The sequence below is a fragment of the Bufo bufo genome, chromosome 6 (assembly GCF_905171765.1).
Source record: "Bufo bufo chromosome 6, aBufBuf1.1, whole genome shotgun sequence".
NCBI lineage: Eukaryota > Metazoa > Chordata > Amphibia > Anura > Bufonidae > Bufo > Bufo bufo.
The window spans coordinates 82,675,240-82,690,736 of record NC_053394.1 but is presented as its reverse complement, the minus strand read 5'-3'; the positions used below and the strand labels follow the sequence as shown (position 1 = coordinate 82,690,736).

At 42.4% G+C, this 15,497-nt stretch overlaps 1 protein-coding gene across 1 annotated transcript in view; it reads left to right on the top strand.

The window, feature by feature from the left end:
- The first annotated feature begins 500 nt into the window (after positions 1–500).
- Positions 501–15,497, top strand: part of LOC121005183 (lysosomal acid lipase/cholesteryl ester hydrolase-like) — a 60,328-nt gene continuing 45,331 nt past the window's right edge. Inside the window, exons 1-3 of the mRNA XM_040437764.1 lie at positions 501–682; positions 1,377–1,503; positions 8,799–8,913. Of these exons, the coding sequence (XP_040293698.1) occupies positions 1,384–1,503; positions 8,799–8,913 (235 nt within the window). The 5' untranslated portion in view covers positions 501–682; positions 1,377–1,383. The remainder of the gene's footprint in view (positions 683–1,376; positions 1,504–8,798; positions 8,914–15,497) is intronic.

The window sequence follows — 15,497 nt, the reverse complement described above, 5'->3', positions numbered from 1 at the left end:
TGTCCCTGATGTACATGTCCCCTGATGTGCATGTCCTCCTGTGTGTGTGTCCCATGTACCCCAAAGTTGGCACATAAAGTAAAAAAAAAACAAAAAACTAAACACTCACCTATGTCCAGGCGCGCGATGGCACATCATGCACGCCTGCGCCAGGATTTTGCTACTGCATAGGCCTCAGGCCTGAGGCCTATGGCGGGGATCGGCGGCAGGGAACTATGCGTTCCTTTGTCCCACCACAGTATGTGGGCATCAGCGCTCCAGCAATGAGCGCTTCTATCTGTATTGATGGAAGCGCTCATTGCTTCTGGCACCCCCCTGAGAGCCGACACCCGGGGCGGACCTCACCCCCCCCCCCCCCCCCCAGGCACGCCACTGCTTCAGACATGACTCGTATATTAAATAAGCTAGCATCTCATCTGCAGACAGCTGTTTTGGGGTGATTGCCCCTCATCAGAGCAGAGCAGAGAGGACTGTCTTAACTGGGGGAGAAGCCAAGTCAGAAGGAGAGATAGTACCCCCAAAACCTATGCCTCCTGTCACGCCTCTGGTGTACTCACTGAAAAAACAGAAAAATATGCGTACTTGAATGCATTGTGACATTTTGTGTTTGCTGATACCAAGCGTAGTTCCTGGGAGCACTGTACTGCTGGGACTTGGGTGTGAGAAAGATCCCCGAACGCTGGTATGTAAACTTCTCATTGTATTCAGATGTTCCGTCCAAAGGTGTTTTATGTATCATATTTTGTGTTCTGCATTACTGTAGTATTAGCTTTCCTATACTCTATTCTGAGTTGTTGTGGAATCTATGTCATCCTTTTACTGGAGTAAGATTTGTGACAACCTTTGTGACTTTATAAAATTTTTAGAAATCTGTGGGGAAAGTGGAGTAAAAATGCAAAATGTCGCAAAATATTTGTGCAAACAAGTCAAATAAGTGGTCAGTAGATTGCGGCCAGGTAAGGAAGTTTGTCATTCAAATTTGTCTATTTGTGTAAAGGTCTGTGAGCCAAGTTTACGAACGCGGCACACAGCGCTTGTTGAATTTAGCACAGGCAAACTATCACATTCTGACTTATTTTCACCTGCCACAGTTACAGCAGATCAGGAGTGGACAGCAGTTGAGACAATTTTTCGAGACATCCCCATGATAAATAAGGCCAAATAAAGGGGCTCCACAGGAACTCCCACAAACAGCTGGGTTTCTAAAGTTAACCGACCAAGAGCAAAAATAACTTTGTCCTGTCGCAGACTGTTGGTAAATTTACTCCAAAGACAAAAACAGTTTGAGAAATCAGGGTCTTTTTAGTATATTTTCCCACTATACAGTAAACTCATGTGTCATTAAAATACCTGTAAAATACATGTTTTTTTTATAGCCCAAAAATGTGGAGATGGCTTGCAGTGACCATTATGATATACGGATGTTCCAGCCAAATGATGTTTGACTATAGTGAAAATCAATGCGTTACATTTCCTCCTGACCCTGAAGCATATATGAATGTGGTAAGTTTTCATACTACTAATTAACTTATGTATTAATATAAAGCTACTGGTCATCGTTGCTGATAACGATGGAAGTTAATTCCTACTGTTAATTTGTTTTTTATGCGTTTCTTTGTAATCAATTTCTTTAGGGACTTGTGATTTATGATGGTACAAAATTAACCGTTTGAATTTTTGACTAGGAAGAATCTGGTATAGTCTTTCACCTTTTGGAACTTATTGTTTTAGGTATTTTACGATTGTTGAGTTTTAAGAAATCTTGAAGGGGGTGTTGATTCTAATGTCTTTCCATGGCTTCATGTACCTCTTCCTCTGTCTGTATGGCCTTTATTCCTACAAAAATGAGATGGTTTATTTTAAAGGCTTCTTTACTGGAAAGCCCTTTTTGTCAGCTGCTTTCTCCAAGATTTTATCTGATTCTGGGCCAAAAACATATTGGGGGTCGTTTATTATACTGAAATACTCCTGTATTAGGCATATTTCAGGCGCAGATGGTGGGGCAACAGTTAGTTGTGCCGCTATTTGCGACTTCTCCATGCACACGCCAGGTGTGTAAAATTGTGGGAGTAGCGTTGGCGGGGACGGGCCCGTAGAAAATGGTCTAAATGTTAGACAGCTCGGAAGCTGTCTTATATTTAGAACTGGTACTGGATGCGTCAAGGTTATGAAGAGGCCAGCACCAGCTATGGGGCTTTATTAAGATTGGCATCTAAAACGCTAGTCTTAATAAATGTGCCCCATTCTTCTTTAATTGTAATAGAACATCATTTATTTTAGTTAACATTATATCCTTGCCTTAATTCCGACTGATTCTGTAGAAGTGTTAGCCAAAAATCCCATTACTATTCTGAGAATTGGACGAGACTAAAGGATCTGGTCACAAGATATATTCTATTTAAGGGGTGACTAACTGGTTTATCTATCTATCTATCTATCTATCTATCTATTTATCGAAGAGGGAATGGATGTGGCAGCAACATTAATTTTAAGAATCATGGATGCAGTTTCCCAAGATTTTCTTAGACTCCACCTTCCTATCCATAGGTTCCTTATTCACACCAAGAGAGAATACTAACCTTACTGATGGAACATACTGAATGCGGGAAAGCAATCCACAAGCTAAGCTTCAGAAGGGGGGGGGGGGCACTGAAAGTAGAAACCCTACTGGATAACCAAAGTGCTGGAGCAGGAAGAGAAAGTACCCTGCACAGGCTCAAAAGGTGGAGGCCTTGTTTCACAATGGGTAGGCTACAGGACAGAAGCAGTCGCTGAACACAAGTCTCTGTTTCTCTTTCCACGCTGCTTTGATCTCAAAGGACCACAGGGAGCAAGGGGAACAGCAGAGGAATGAATGGAAGAGAGGGCATGGGGATAGAACCGCGATCTGTTACAATCAGTGGGTATGGAAACACTATCAACCAACTGGTTTGATTTTAGGTTAGACCTCAGGATATTATCCTGGCAGTCTCCTGGTATTCACCTTTTAACTCCTATACAGGGATCTGGACTTCACCTCTGGGGAGCCACCAGGCTGTTCCCTTCTGAAATAGTCTCGGTGTGGTTGACAGCTGACCCAGGAAGGTGATAGACATTGGTGTGGGGAATAAGCGAAACTCCTGGACAGTAACAGGTGGAGATCAGGGCAAGCTCAGTTCGTAAAAATCTGTGAAACAAGTCTGAAGGTCGGGACAGTCAGCTCAGGATGAGTATAATGATCAGGCATAGGTCAGGTGGCAGAGGGTTTAAATCTGGAGACCAAGAAGAAGTCAGTACACAAGCAAGCAGATTATAGCACCTTTGCAGGATCTAACAAGCTAGTGTATCTAATGCTCAGACAGAGAGTGAGACAAATAGCACAGCATGTACAATGCTTTCGGAAAGTCTTCCGGCCCTTTCATTTTTTTCACATTGTGTTATATTCCCCAAATTAATGGAGTGCTGCAGTGATGGTTGACCTTCTAGAAGTTTCTCCCACCTGCACACAAGATTTTGGAGCTTAGCCAGAGTGACCACCTCTCTTACTAAGTCCTGGTTGTTCCAGAGTTATTCCATTTGAAAATTATGCTTGTCACTGTGCTCTTGCATATTTTTTATGACATGTCCCAGATCTATGCCTCCACACATTCCTTCCTTTGTCAGTTCTGCAAGTTTCCTCTTCATTTCTTGGTTTTTGCTCTGATATGCAGTTCCAGCTGTGAGACCTTATATAGTCCAATTATGGTGTAGAAACATCTCAAAGATGATCAAGAGAAATTGGAGGTCCTCAGAGCTAAATTTCAAGTGTCATAGTAAAGGGTCTAAATACTTCTGTCTATGCAAAAAAAAAAAATCTTTTTAATACATCTAATATATAAAGCTGAGTGTATGTGTGTGTGTGTATGTATGTATGTCCGCTAAAGAAATCCGCACCGTCGCATTTACAATCACGAAATTTGCCACATAGGTACATTAGGTGTCTGGGAAGGTTTTAGACCAGGTTTTAGACTCAGCTCTCTAGGATGTACCGTTCCTGAGATATTCCCAAAAAAAGCCAATAGAAGCTTGGTCACATGACCCTTATTAGCCAATAGAAGCTTGCAAGCCGTTAGCCTCCACATACACAGTTTTACTCCAGGTTTCCATAACAACCCAGCCATTTATCTTCACTGCTGTAGGAGAGCTTTAAAGGAAATCTGTCACCAGGATAATCGCTATTGAAGTAAAACCATGGCCTAATAGCACTTAGCACCTTATTTCAGGATGAGCCTTTGTTCCAACAATAGATGTTTTTATCCTCAGAAAATCTTGTTTATTTGGTATGCAAATGGACCAGGAAGGTGCCCAGAGGGGCGTCACTTTTGCAGGAAGGAGCCCAGACACGCCCCCTGCCACAATGTGTCCACCCTCAAAAGATGAACTTAAACCCCGCCCCCACTAATCCACGCCCCTGATCCTGTTAGGCCACACCCCTCCCACTCAGCCGACAGGGATTGAAGAAATGAAGGTAAAAATCTACTTCTGTCAGCTAAAGGTTTGGGATGGAGGGTGACTTTCTTCCTGCAGCTCACACTCAGACAGCACAGTGCTGCTGTATTAGAGTGAACTGTTCAAAAGGATATCCTTGTGTCCGTCCAGGCCCTGCGCCAGACGGAGGACAGGGAGCCTGAAGGGGGCGGGGTGCTGTAGATGTCACTGTTATAGTGGATAGTGTTGATATCATTTAACGACACACACAAACATTAAATGAAATAGATTAAATATACCCGAGCGAAGCTGAGTCCTTCAGCTAGTTTTAACAATAAAAGTAGAAACATACGGCGCTACTGTACACCACCAGTATTCCAGAGGAGTCCCCTCCATCCACCAAATAGTTTATGGCTAAATGGGTGTAGTATTTCTTAGTATTACTTAGGTCTACCAGGGAGTCCCCAAAGGTGGAGAAGTATAATTATACAGGCCTTATGTGATTTACATACATGTAACATATGTACAGTATGTAAAAATAAAGAATACCGCGGCACTTCCAATAAAGTGACATGTGTTTTATTCACCAATAAGGCGCGACTTTTCGGTTCACTCCATGGAACCTTTTTCAAGCAGTGATAGCAAACAATGGTGCCAGTACAAGTATATAAAGGAGTGCAATAATCAATTAATCAATTCATCCAATTAGTGCAAAACAATCCATAAAATCCCAAAATATATTAAAAAAACATGATTTCACCATATCATATTACATATACATGATCCAATATTATAAAAGTGCATACACAATAAAGTATAAATATCATTCACATGTGTAAATACAGTATATTCCATGTATACGATAATTCCATAATTGTTCATAATTACATCATTAGTATCCATCGTGAAAGTGTTAGGTGCAGAGTTAAAAACATAATTACATAAATGAATAAGATAGGATCAACCAACCAGCATGGAGGAACAATCTGGATTCACAGCGTCTCAATGTGGAAAATGCGCATGTCCATTACACACCCCAGAACTGCTGCGACTCACTATCAGTTGATCACAGCATATTCGGTATGTACCTGGAACATGACGCACACGCCAGAGTCAAGGAAGGGTCACATCATGGTCACCTGATCGCAGCACGCCTGTCCCCCACCCCAAAACCGCCAGTCCACGTCACATACTCCACGCTCCAGGAAGAGATACAAGTCACGTGAGAGAAAACCACGTGACTATATAGGTCAAAGGGCATGGGCAGAGTGTCAAATCTCTATTACCCCCAATGCTGCAAATAACTAAGTTTAGTATGCATAAATAGTGCATCGGATGTATCCCACCATCAAATCTATCAAGTAAAAAGAATTTCTATAAAGTATACATAAAGGAGAGAAAGGCAGAGCCCAACATTATAATGAAGATCTATGAAGTACAATATGATTGTCATCACAAAGAAACTTCATGATCAAAGGGATACACATGCAAAGTAACCTGGTCATCCCCATTAATAAAGTAATACAAACTGAAAAATAATGAATAAAAATCAGTGCATTAAACCCATCCAGACTGATACACGTCCCGTGTGAAATATACCAGTCCGATCAGTATTATTACAAGTGCATTCGTCCTCGTTCCCACAGAGATACCAATACACTTGTATAACTCACCATTTGAAATAATAAAATAAATAATAAACAATGATGGGCTCATGGCTCAATCTCCACTGGGTAAAAAAATACCATATTTTATATTTAGGGTATAATCAATGGGAGAAAACATACAACACAATATATGTCGCTTGAAATATATGAAGCTTGAAATCTACATCCTTGGGGAGCTTGTAAAGCTTGTAAAACACAAAAGAGCTTGTAAGAAGAATAAACACATTCACGCTGGCTAGGTCGATCCCCTCGAATTCACCAATACACTGCAAGTAAAACAAGAGAAATAAAAATTTGTCTCAAAATAGCACCAAAAAAACAAGATAAAAGATAGACAATATCCTCATGCTAAAGCAGTGCTTCTCAATTATTTTCTGTCATGCCCCCCCTAGGAAGAAGAAAACATTTCGCGCCCCCCGCGCGACTGTAAATAGTATCATTTGTCTATAAAATTGTTATAAGTACACCTCTGCATAACACTGTATCCTTATCAACGTATAAGAGAATAAAAAAAGAAAGAAATGTGGATCGGACACACACTTATGGGGGGATCTGTGGATGACGGACACTTATGGGGGGATCTGTGGATGACGGACACTTATGGGGGGATCTGTGGATGACGGACACTTATGGGGGGATCTGTGGATGACGGACACTTATGGGGGGATCTGTGGTTGACGGACACTTATGGGGGGATCTGTGGATGACGGACACTTATGGGGGGATCTGTGGATGACGGACACTTATGGGGGGGATCTGTGGATGATGGACACTTATGGGGGGATCTGTGGATGACGGACACTTATGGGGGGATCTGTGGATGACGGACACTTATGGGGGGATCTGTGGATGACGGACACTTATGGGGGGGGATCTGTGGCTGGCACTGTTACAGGGGGATCTGTGGCTGGCACTGTTATATATGTGCCATCGACAGACCCCCCACCCCATAACAGTGCCATCCACAGTGCCCCCCCAGCCCATAACGGTGCCATCCACAGACCCCCACCCCTTAACTGTGCCATCCACAGATTCAGTGTGCCCGCCGCTGCCGTTTAAAGTTATTAAACATGCCCCCCTCACTCCTAATTGTACCGTATATCCGAATTTCTTCTGTATAATGCAGCCAGGCGGGCCGGGCGGCCGGCGCGTCCCTCAGTGACGTCACTTGTCTGCGCCGCCTGCTTCATTCATAAAGCAGGCTGCACAGGCACGTGACATCACTGAGGGACGCGCCGGCTGCCCGGCCTGCCTGCCGGCATTATACAGAAGAAATTCGCACACCCCAAAGGCCGGCCCTGAACGAGCCCCCCTTTACGGAGCCTGGTGCCCCCCCTGGGGGGCGCGCCCCACTATTTGAGAAGCACTGTGCTAAAGTGATGTGGACTAGGTTAAACCAAAATCCAAGGTTTATAATCCACATTTAACCCTCCTGGTTTCAATTTGTAAAGTTTGGAAATCCAATAGATCTCACGTTTTTTAAGGGTCACGACTCTATTACATCCTGTACGGGAGGCTGGGAAATGATCAATGATCATACACCTGAGGTCACACTCTTTATGCTGTAGGAAGGTGCAAGGGTCCGTCATTGACGAAAGGTACGTGTCACCGAGGTTCCTGGCCTTGGTGAGATAGGAACCGGTTATTTTGTGTGTCAGCGGCAGCTAGTGCTCGCTGACAGTTTTAGTTTTAGTGTGGCTGAAAAGCCGATCCGGGACGGTTCTTATTGGGAGCAACCAAAGAGCAGGGTGGGTGGCTGTTTCCCACGTCCAGGCCAGATTTTGGGCTGGGGTTTAAAAACCCAGCCAGCAGCTCAGCTGGGTGTGGAATGAACCTCCAGGTGATAGTGGAGCTGTGGAATCTCTGTATTGGGATCAGAGGCTGTGTCTATGTGTGAGGCTTGTAGCTGGATACATGCGTGCGACCTGTCTGGAAGGACAAGGGAACGACATCCAGGTCTGGGACTCCTTATGCGGTACCCGCAGCATGGTGTGAAGTGAACACCAGGACTTGACCTTCTATTGCGGTACCTGCAGCATGGTGTGAATGGAACACCAGGATTTAAACCAAGGAGACTTTGTTTATATTTTCTTTTTGTGTGAATAAACACGGAACTTTTGCTTTTCAACCGTGGTCTTGCCTCAGTATTGCGTCCGCTTACCCTGCCTACCAGAGCAAATCCTTAAATGCCCACAATAGGTGAAATGTTTGGACACCGGCAAATCCATGCGTTTTTTCTGAATGGTGTACCGGTGTTGATTACATCTTATCTTAAAATCTAAAGACATCTCCTCCACGTATAACATATTACATGGGCACACAGAATATAAACAACGAAAGTTGAGTCGCAAGTTAAGAAGTGTCTAATAGGAAACCTCTTATCAGTAACAGGGTGGATGTGTACAGTATTGCTATGGAAAGCATGCACACTATAATAGAATATACATTATGTATTAAAGAACAATATACGGGTACATATACCTTATGTTTGAATTTGCTTTCATGACTTTCCAAAGATACAGCAGTACTTTCTTCCCATTTCTTTTCACAATTGCTTTTTATTTTGCATCCAAATCTTTTTTCCCATGTTCTAATCTCCAAAAATCCTTTTATATTCTTTATTTTTTTTGGTAAGCAATTAGATAATAAAGTTACTAGTGATATGAGATATTTTCCATGTTTTAGACACAACTAATCAGCTACCGAGGATATCCTAGTGAGGAATATGAGGTCGTCACTGAAGATGGGTACATCCTAACTGTCAACAGAATACCACATGGTTCTAGGCATCAGTCTGGAGGTACAGTATATTTTGTTTGATCGCTGTACTGATTTTTACATTTTAACCATCATTTTAGTTTATTTTTAATAAGCGTTAGTTTTTTCTCTGAAACAGAGCAAGTCCTTTAAGGGGTTAATATTTCCTCTTAACAATTTTCTTACTGAGCTATGAGTTACTCTCTTGAAGGCTCTTGATGTCAATGACACTTCTGTGCATACCGAGCACTTGAAATTAAATTGATATTAAAACAGTAAGAAATATGTTACAGGGCATACAGTCCAATTTGTCAGGCAAACGACTACCTTCACACACAAACAGTGATAGTGCAGTCCTAAACTGCCCGGACCCACTATCTCTACCTACTTGCACAAAATAACCCTAAGCAGTGACCCACAACTGGATGACAGTCCCTATACTACAATATGCGAAGTACGCCACAGGCAAACGAGAAACCAAAACAGGCCAAAGAGTCAGAACCAGGAGATCAAATACGATACCAAAGCCCCAGAAGCCAAAACCGTAATCACAAAGTCAAATCCAGAAATCCAAAGCCAGAGGAGTCTTCAATAACACAAGGGACCAATAGGGGGGTTCAAGAGGACAAGAAATGTACTGGCACCTGCACCTACAGGAGCCAGCCTTATATAGAGAGCTGGGAATGATCTCCAGTGGACTTCCCTACATGTCTGGTGAAGCTGTCACCTGAATGAGCTGAAGCCCTAATGCTCAGCCTCAGGCTGAGAGGGCTGTATCACAGGTTTGTTTGCCCTGGCAACAGGACGCTGCTGCCACACCGAGGCAGCATTGGCCATGAGAACATGACACAATTATAGTAGGAAGTTTAGTTCTGAAGCAAGTAAAAAATAAAGCAGAGGAACGACAACGATTAAACCGGCTCTCTACAGTACCAGAAGATACGTGGTGGGTCCAGGCTTTGGTATAATAATTACTCAAAAGGTCCTACAAAAGACATCCCCATCTGGTCCTAGTCACTTGCCACTAGGATCTATTTGTTAATTACAAATAATAACATATTTTGTGATATTATTATTACAGTATTTTTCAGACTTTAAGACACACCAGACCATAAGACACACCTAGGATATAGAGAAGGAAAATTTAAAACAATATTTTTCATCAGACCTAAGATCAGACCACCATCAGACCTCCAAAGCTCCATCACACCTCAGATCAGACCCCCGTCAGACCCCAAGCTCCATCAGACCTCTGTATCAGATCCTCATTCCTTCTTAGACCTCAGATCAAACCCCCATTCCTCTGACCTCAAATCAGATCCCCACCAGACCCCCAAGCTCCTTCAGACTTCTGTATCAGATCCACCTTCCTTCTGTGACCACAGATCATACTCAGATCAAACCCCTAAACTCCATCAGACCGCAGATCAGACCTCGTATCAGACCCCCATTCCTCCTCAGTCTTCTGATCAGACCCCTAAATAACTGAAACAAAAAAAAAAGGACTTCCCTCTCCTGCTCCACACCGCCCTGACACTCACCGTTCCCTGGTTTACTCCCGGGCTACCGCTGCACTGTGACCTGACGTCGCACAGCATCAGGCCATGGTGTGTGCCTATGTGCTGTACGTAGTCAGGACACATGCAGTGCAGCACCCAGAAGAAGACCAGGGAATAGTGAGTACAGCCAGCGCAGTGTTACACTCATTTGCGCCTCTTGCATTCTGATGACTGCTTCCATAATGGAAGAGCTTATTAACATTTGCACTATAAGATGCACTGCCATTTCCCCCTCACTATGTGTGTCTTATAGTCTGAAAAATAAGGTAGAAATGAAAGAATTTCATTCTGGTTATGATTCTGTTGATTAGGCAGCCAGATTTTATTTGGTCCAAATGAATTCACCCCAAGTTGAAAATGGCCAAATTACCTTGTAAACTTGTGGATGACACTCTGATGTCTCCTAGGACTGCATCCAACCAATTTCAAGCTCTTTAAACGGGTTGTCCTCAGTATAGGTCATCATTATCAGATCAGTGGGGTCCCCACCGTTCAGCTGTTACAGGGATCTGAGGCACTCACCAGAGCTGTGGTGTGAGCAGCCGGCTCCTGGCATCTCTTCAAGGGCAGCCCCATGTATAGTACAGCGGCTGTGCTTGGTATTGCAGCTAAGTCCCATTTACTTCTATGTGACCGATGTATGTTCATGTCACATGACCTAGGAAGAGGCCATGGTGCTCATGGAGTGCCAACGTCCTCTAGCAGCTGATCAGCTGGGGCGATCTGATATTGTTGACAAATCCTGAGGATAGGTCATCAATATTAATTAACGGATAACTCCTTTTACCACTTGTTTATGGCCGCAGGACTCTATATGTCGTGGAGGTAAGCTCTTATCTGTAGCCCGACGTATAAAAGCGTTGGGTTGCATTACAATGTGCTGATGCCCCTTGGTAAGGAGCGTAGCTACCATGGAAGCAGGGTAACCGGCTGATACGGGTCCCAGAAGGAGGACAAATTAATGTATTTTTGGATCCCAGGGAGCTGTAAGTATAGTGCTAATAGTCCTAGCACTGGTATCACTCTCCGTTCCCTGGTCTTCTTCTCCGGGCTCCTGAACAGCACACCGCTTCAGGGTGGGACGTACTGTGAGTAGGAGACCTGATGCTGTGTGATGTCATGTCAAAGTGTAGTGGGTGCCTAGACACAGTGCTGCACAAAGAGCGGAGACATCCGTAGGAGGAGAAGAGAGGTGATAATTTATTTATTTTTTGGTCTGAGATCTGCATTAAGGGGAACGAAGGGTGGTGCTCATTCAAATATTTGCCACGGGACCCAGTCAGTTCTAGTTACTGCACTTTCAAATGCTGACCACGACCAGTACACAGAATTCTTCATTTACATAAAGAATAAAAGTCTTTTTTTTTTCAGGAATGCTGCAACCGACTTCCACAAGGCAGGTGTTATTTTGATTAGCAGGATCAACCCTGTCATTCATTGTCTGATTTAATAGGGTTGATCCTATGGACAAGTGTTGTTTAATGCCAAGACAGCATTAGTAATGTCAAAGTAGCAGTGACAAATATAACTATGGGTAAACATATGGTTGCTGTTGGTAAGAAACAGCGTGATTAAAAACTGACTTCACTGTTGAATTTGTTATGCTTCTTAAAATAAAATTAAAAAAACTTCCCAAATTATCCCTTTTTGGGGAATAGCAAAAAGTTTGGTGTTATTTTAAGGTCTTATTCGTCAAGATTCGTCAAGAAGCAATGGCTTGTTACAGCAGCCATCAAAAAATTATCCCTATGTAGGGAAGAGTTTCAGGTTTGTTATAATATGCGGGCTAGGATGGTTGTGTAGGGGTAGTAGTAGCGACAACAGCCCAGTATGGATTATGATGGACAAGTCAAGAGATGTGCGGCTGTGAAGAGCTAATAGTAGGTCAATTGGGATCCACTACAATATACAGTCATTAATATGCCAGACAGCACACTATCAGCATAGAAACATGGAAACATAGAATGTGTCGGCAGATAAGAACCATTTGGCCCAATAGTCTGCCCAATATACTGAATACTATGAATAGCCCTTGGCCCTATCTTATATGAAGGATGGCCTTATGCCTATCCCATGCATGCTTAAACTCCTTCACTGTATTTGCAGCTACCACTTCTGCAGGAAGGCTATTCCATGCATCCACTACTCTCTCAGTAAAGTAATACTTCCTGATATTACTTTCAAACCTTTGCCCCTCCAATTTAAAACTATGTCCTCTTGTAGCAGTTTTTCTTCTTTTAAATATTCTCTCCTCTTTTACCTTGTCGATTCCCTTTATGTATTTAAAAGTTACTCTTATATCCCCTCTGTCTCGTCTTGCTTCCAAGCTATACATATTAAGGTCTTTTAATCTTTCCTGGTAAGTTTTATCCTGCAATCCATGTACTAGTTTAGTAGCTCTTCTCTGAACTCTCTCCAAAGTATCAATATCCTTCTGGAGATATGGTCTCCAGTACTGCGCACAATACTCCAAATGAGGTCTCACTAGTGCTCTGTACAGCGGCATGAGCACCTCCCTCTTTCTACTGGTAATGCCTATACACCCAAGCATTCTGTTAGCATTTCCTGCTGCTCTATGACATTGTCTGCCTACCTTTAAGTCTTCTGAAATAATGACCCCTAGATCCCTTTCCTCAGATACTGAGGTTAGGACTGTATCACTGATTTTATATTCTGCTCTTGGGTTTTTACGCCCCAGGTGCATTATCTTGCACTTATCAACATTAAATTTTAGTTGCCAGATTTTTGACCATTCCTCTAGTTTTCCTAAATCCTTTTCCATTTGGTGTATCCCTCCAGGAACATTAACCCTGTTACAAATCTTTGTGTCATCAGCAAAAGACACTCCTTACCATTGAGGCCTTCTGCAATTTCGCTGATAAAGATATTAAACAATATGGGTCCCAGAACAGATCCCTGAGGTAACCCACTGGTAACAAGACCATGGTCTGAATATACTCCTTTGACTACAACCCTCTGTTGTCTGTCCCTCAGCCACTGCCTAATCCATTCAACAATATGGGAGTCCAAGCCCAAAGACTCTAATTTATTGATAAGCCTTCTATGTGGGATAGTATCAAAAGCCTTACTAAAGTCTAGATAAGCGATGTCTACTGCACCTCCGCGCCATCTATTATTTTAGTCACCAAATCAAAAAAATCTATAAGATTAGTTTGACATGATCTCCCTGAAGTAAACCCATGCTGTTTTTCATCTTTCAATCAATGGGATTTTAAATGTTCCACAATCCTCTCCTTGAGTATGGTTTCCATTAATTTCCCCACTATTGATGTCAGGCTTACTGGCCTATAGTTGCTCGATTCCTCCCTACTACCTTTCTTGTGAATGGGCACAACATTTGCTAATTTCCAAATATTCTGGGACGACTCCTGTTACCAGTGATTGGTTAAATAAATCTGTTAATGGTTTTGCTAGTTCACTGCTAAGTTATTGTAATAGCTTTGGGTGTATCCCATCAGGCCCCTGTGACTTATTTGTATTAATTTTAGACAGCTGACTTAGAACCTCTTCCTCTGTAAAGACACATGCATCAACAGATTAATTAGTCTTCCTTCCTAACTGAGGTCCTTTTCCTTCATTTTCCTTTGTAAAAACTGAACAGAAGTATTCATTGAGGCAGTCAGCTAGTTCTTTATCTTCTTCCATATACCTTCCTTCTTTTGTTTTTAATTTGGTAATTCCTTGTTTTAGTTTCCTTTTTTCATTTATGTATCTGAAGAATGTCTTATCGCCTTTTTTCCCTGACTGAGCTAATTTCTCTTCTGCCTGCGCTTTAGAAGCTCTTATAACTTGTTTGGCCTCTCTCTGCCTAATCTTATAAATTTGCCTGTCATCCTCGTTTTTTTTTTAATATAATTACTAAATTATATCTGTTTTTAATGATTTTGGCCACAGTGTTTTTTTTTTTTTTTTGCTTTTACTGACAAGCCTAATGCAATTTTCTGTTGCCTTCAACAGTGCCACTTTTAAGTAGTCCCATTTCTCCTGGACTCCATTGAAACTGTTCCAATCTGATAGGGACTCTTATACCACTAATCTGATTTTAGAAAAGTCTGTTTTTCTAAAATCGAAAACTTATGTTTTTCTGTGGTGTGAATCAGTCACTGTACTTATAGTAAACCACACTGACTGGTGATCACTAGATACCAAGCTTTCCCCTACAGTAATATCAGATACCAAATTCCCATTTGTGAATACTAAATCTAAAATGACCTCCTTCCGGGTTGGCCCCTCAACTACTTGCTGTAGAGATAATCCCAGTAGGGAATTTAGAATATCTGTACTCCTGGCAGAAATAGCTATTTTGGTTTTCCAGTTTACATCAGGAAGATTAAAGTCTCCCATAATGATAAGTTCCCCCTTCAATGTCATTTTAGCTATTTCCTCAACTAGTAGATCATCTAATTCTTTGACTTGGCTAGGTGGTCTATATATCACACATACACGAGTTACCTTATGATTATCAAGATGCAAGGTAACCCAAACTGTCTCTAAATTGGTCTCGGTAACTCGTACTAAATTAGATTTTATGCTATCTTTCACATACAGGGCCACCCCTCCCCCTTCTTGCCTTCTCTGTCTTTCCTATATAGAGAGAACCCTGGTATTGTTATATCCCAGTCATTACTTCTATTGAACCACGTCTCAGTAACAGCCACTAAATCTATATTCTCAGATGCCATTATAGCCTCAAGTTCATTGATCTTATTCCCTAAACTGCGAGCATTGGTAGACAAGACTCTGAGCTTGTCATTTCTTAACCTATGTGCTACTGGCATCTTCTGGCATTGTTCTGGGGGCAGTCGGACTGCTGGATTGTCACTCTTTTGCCCCCTTTTCCTAGTTTAAATGCCCCTTAGCAAATACTTTGAGCTGTTCACTGAGGACATTCGTTCCCTTGAGAGAAAGATGCAAACCATCTTTCTTGTACGGTTCTTTTCCATTCCAATGAGAGCTAACATGAGACACAAAGCCAAACCCTTGGTTCAGACACCATTCACCAAGCCATACATTGAATTCCTTAATGCGCATCTTCCTGTCATGCTGA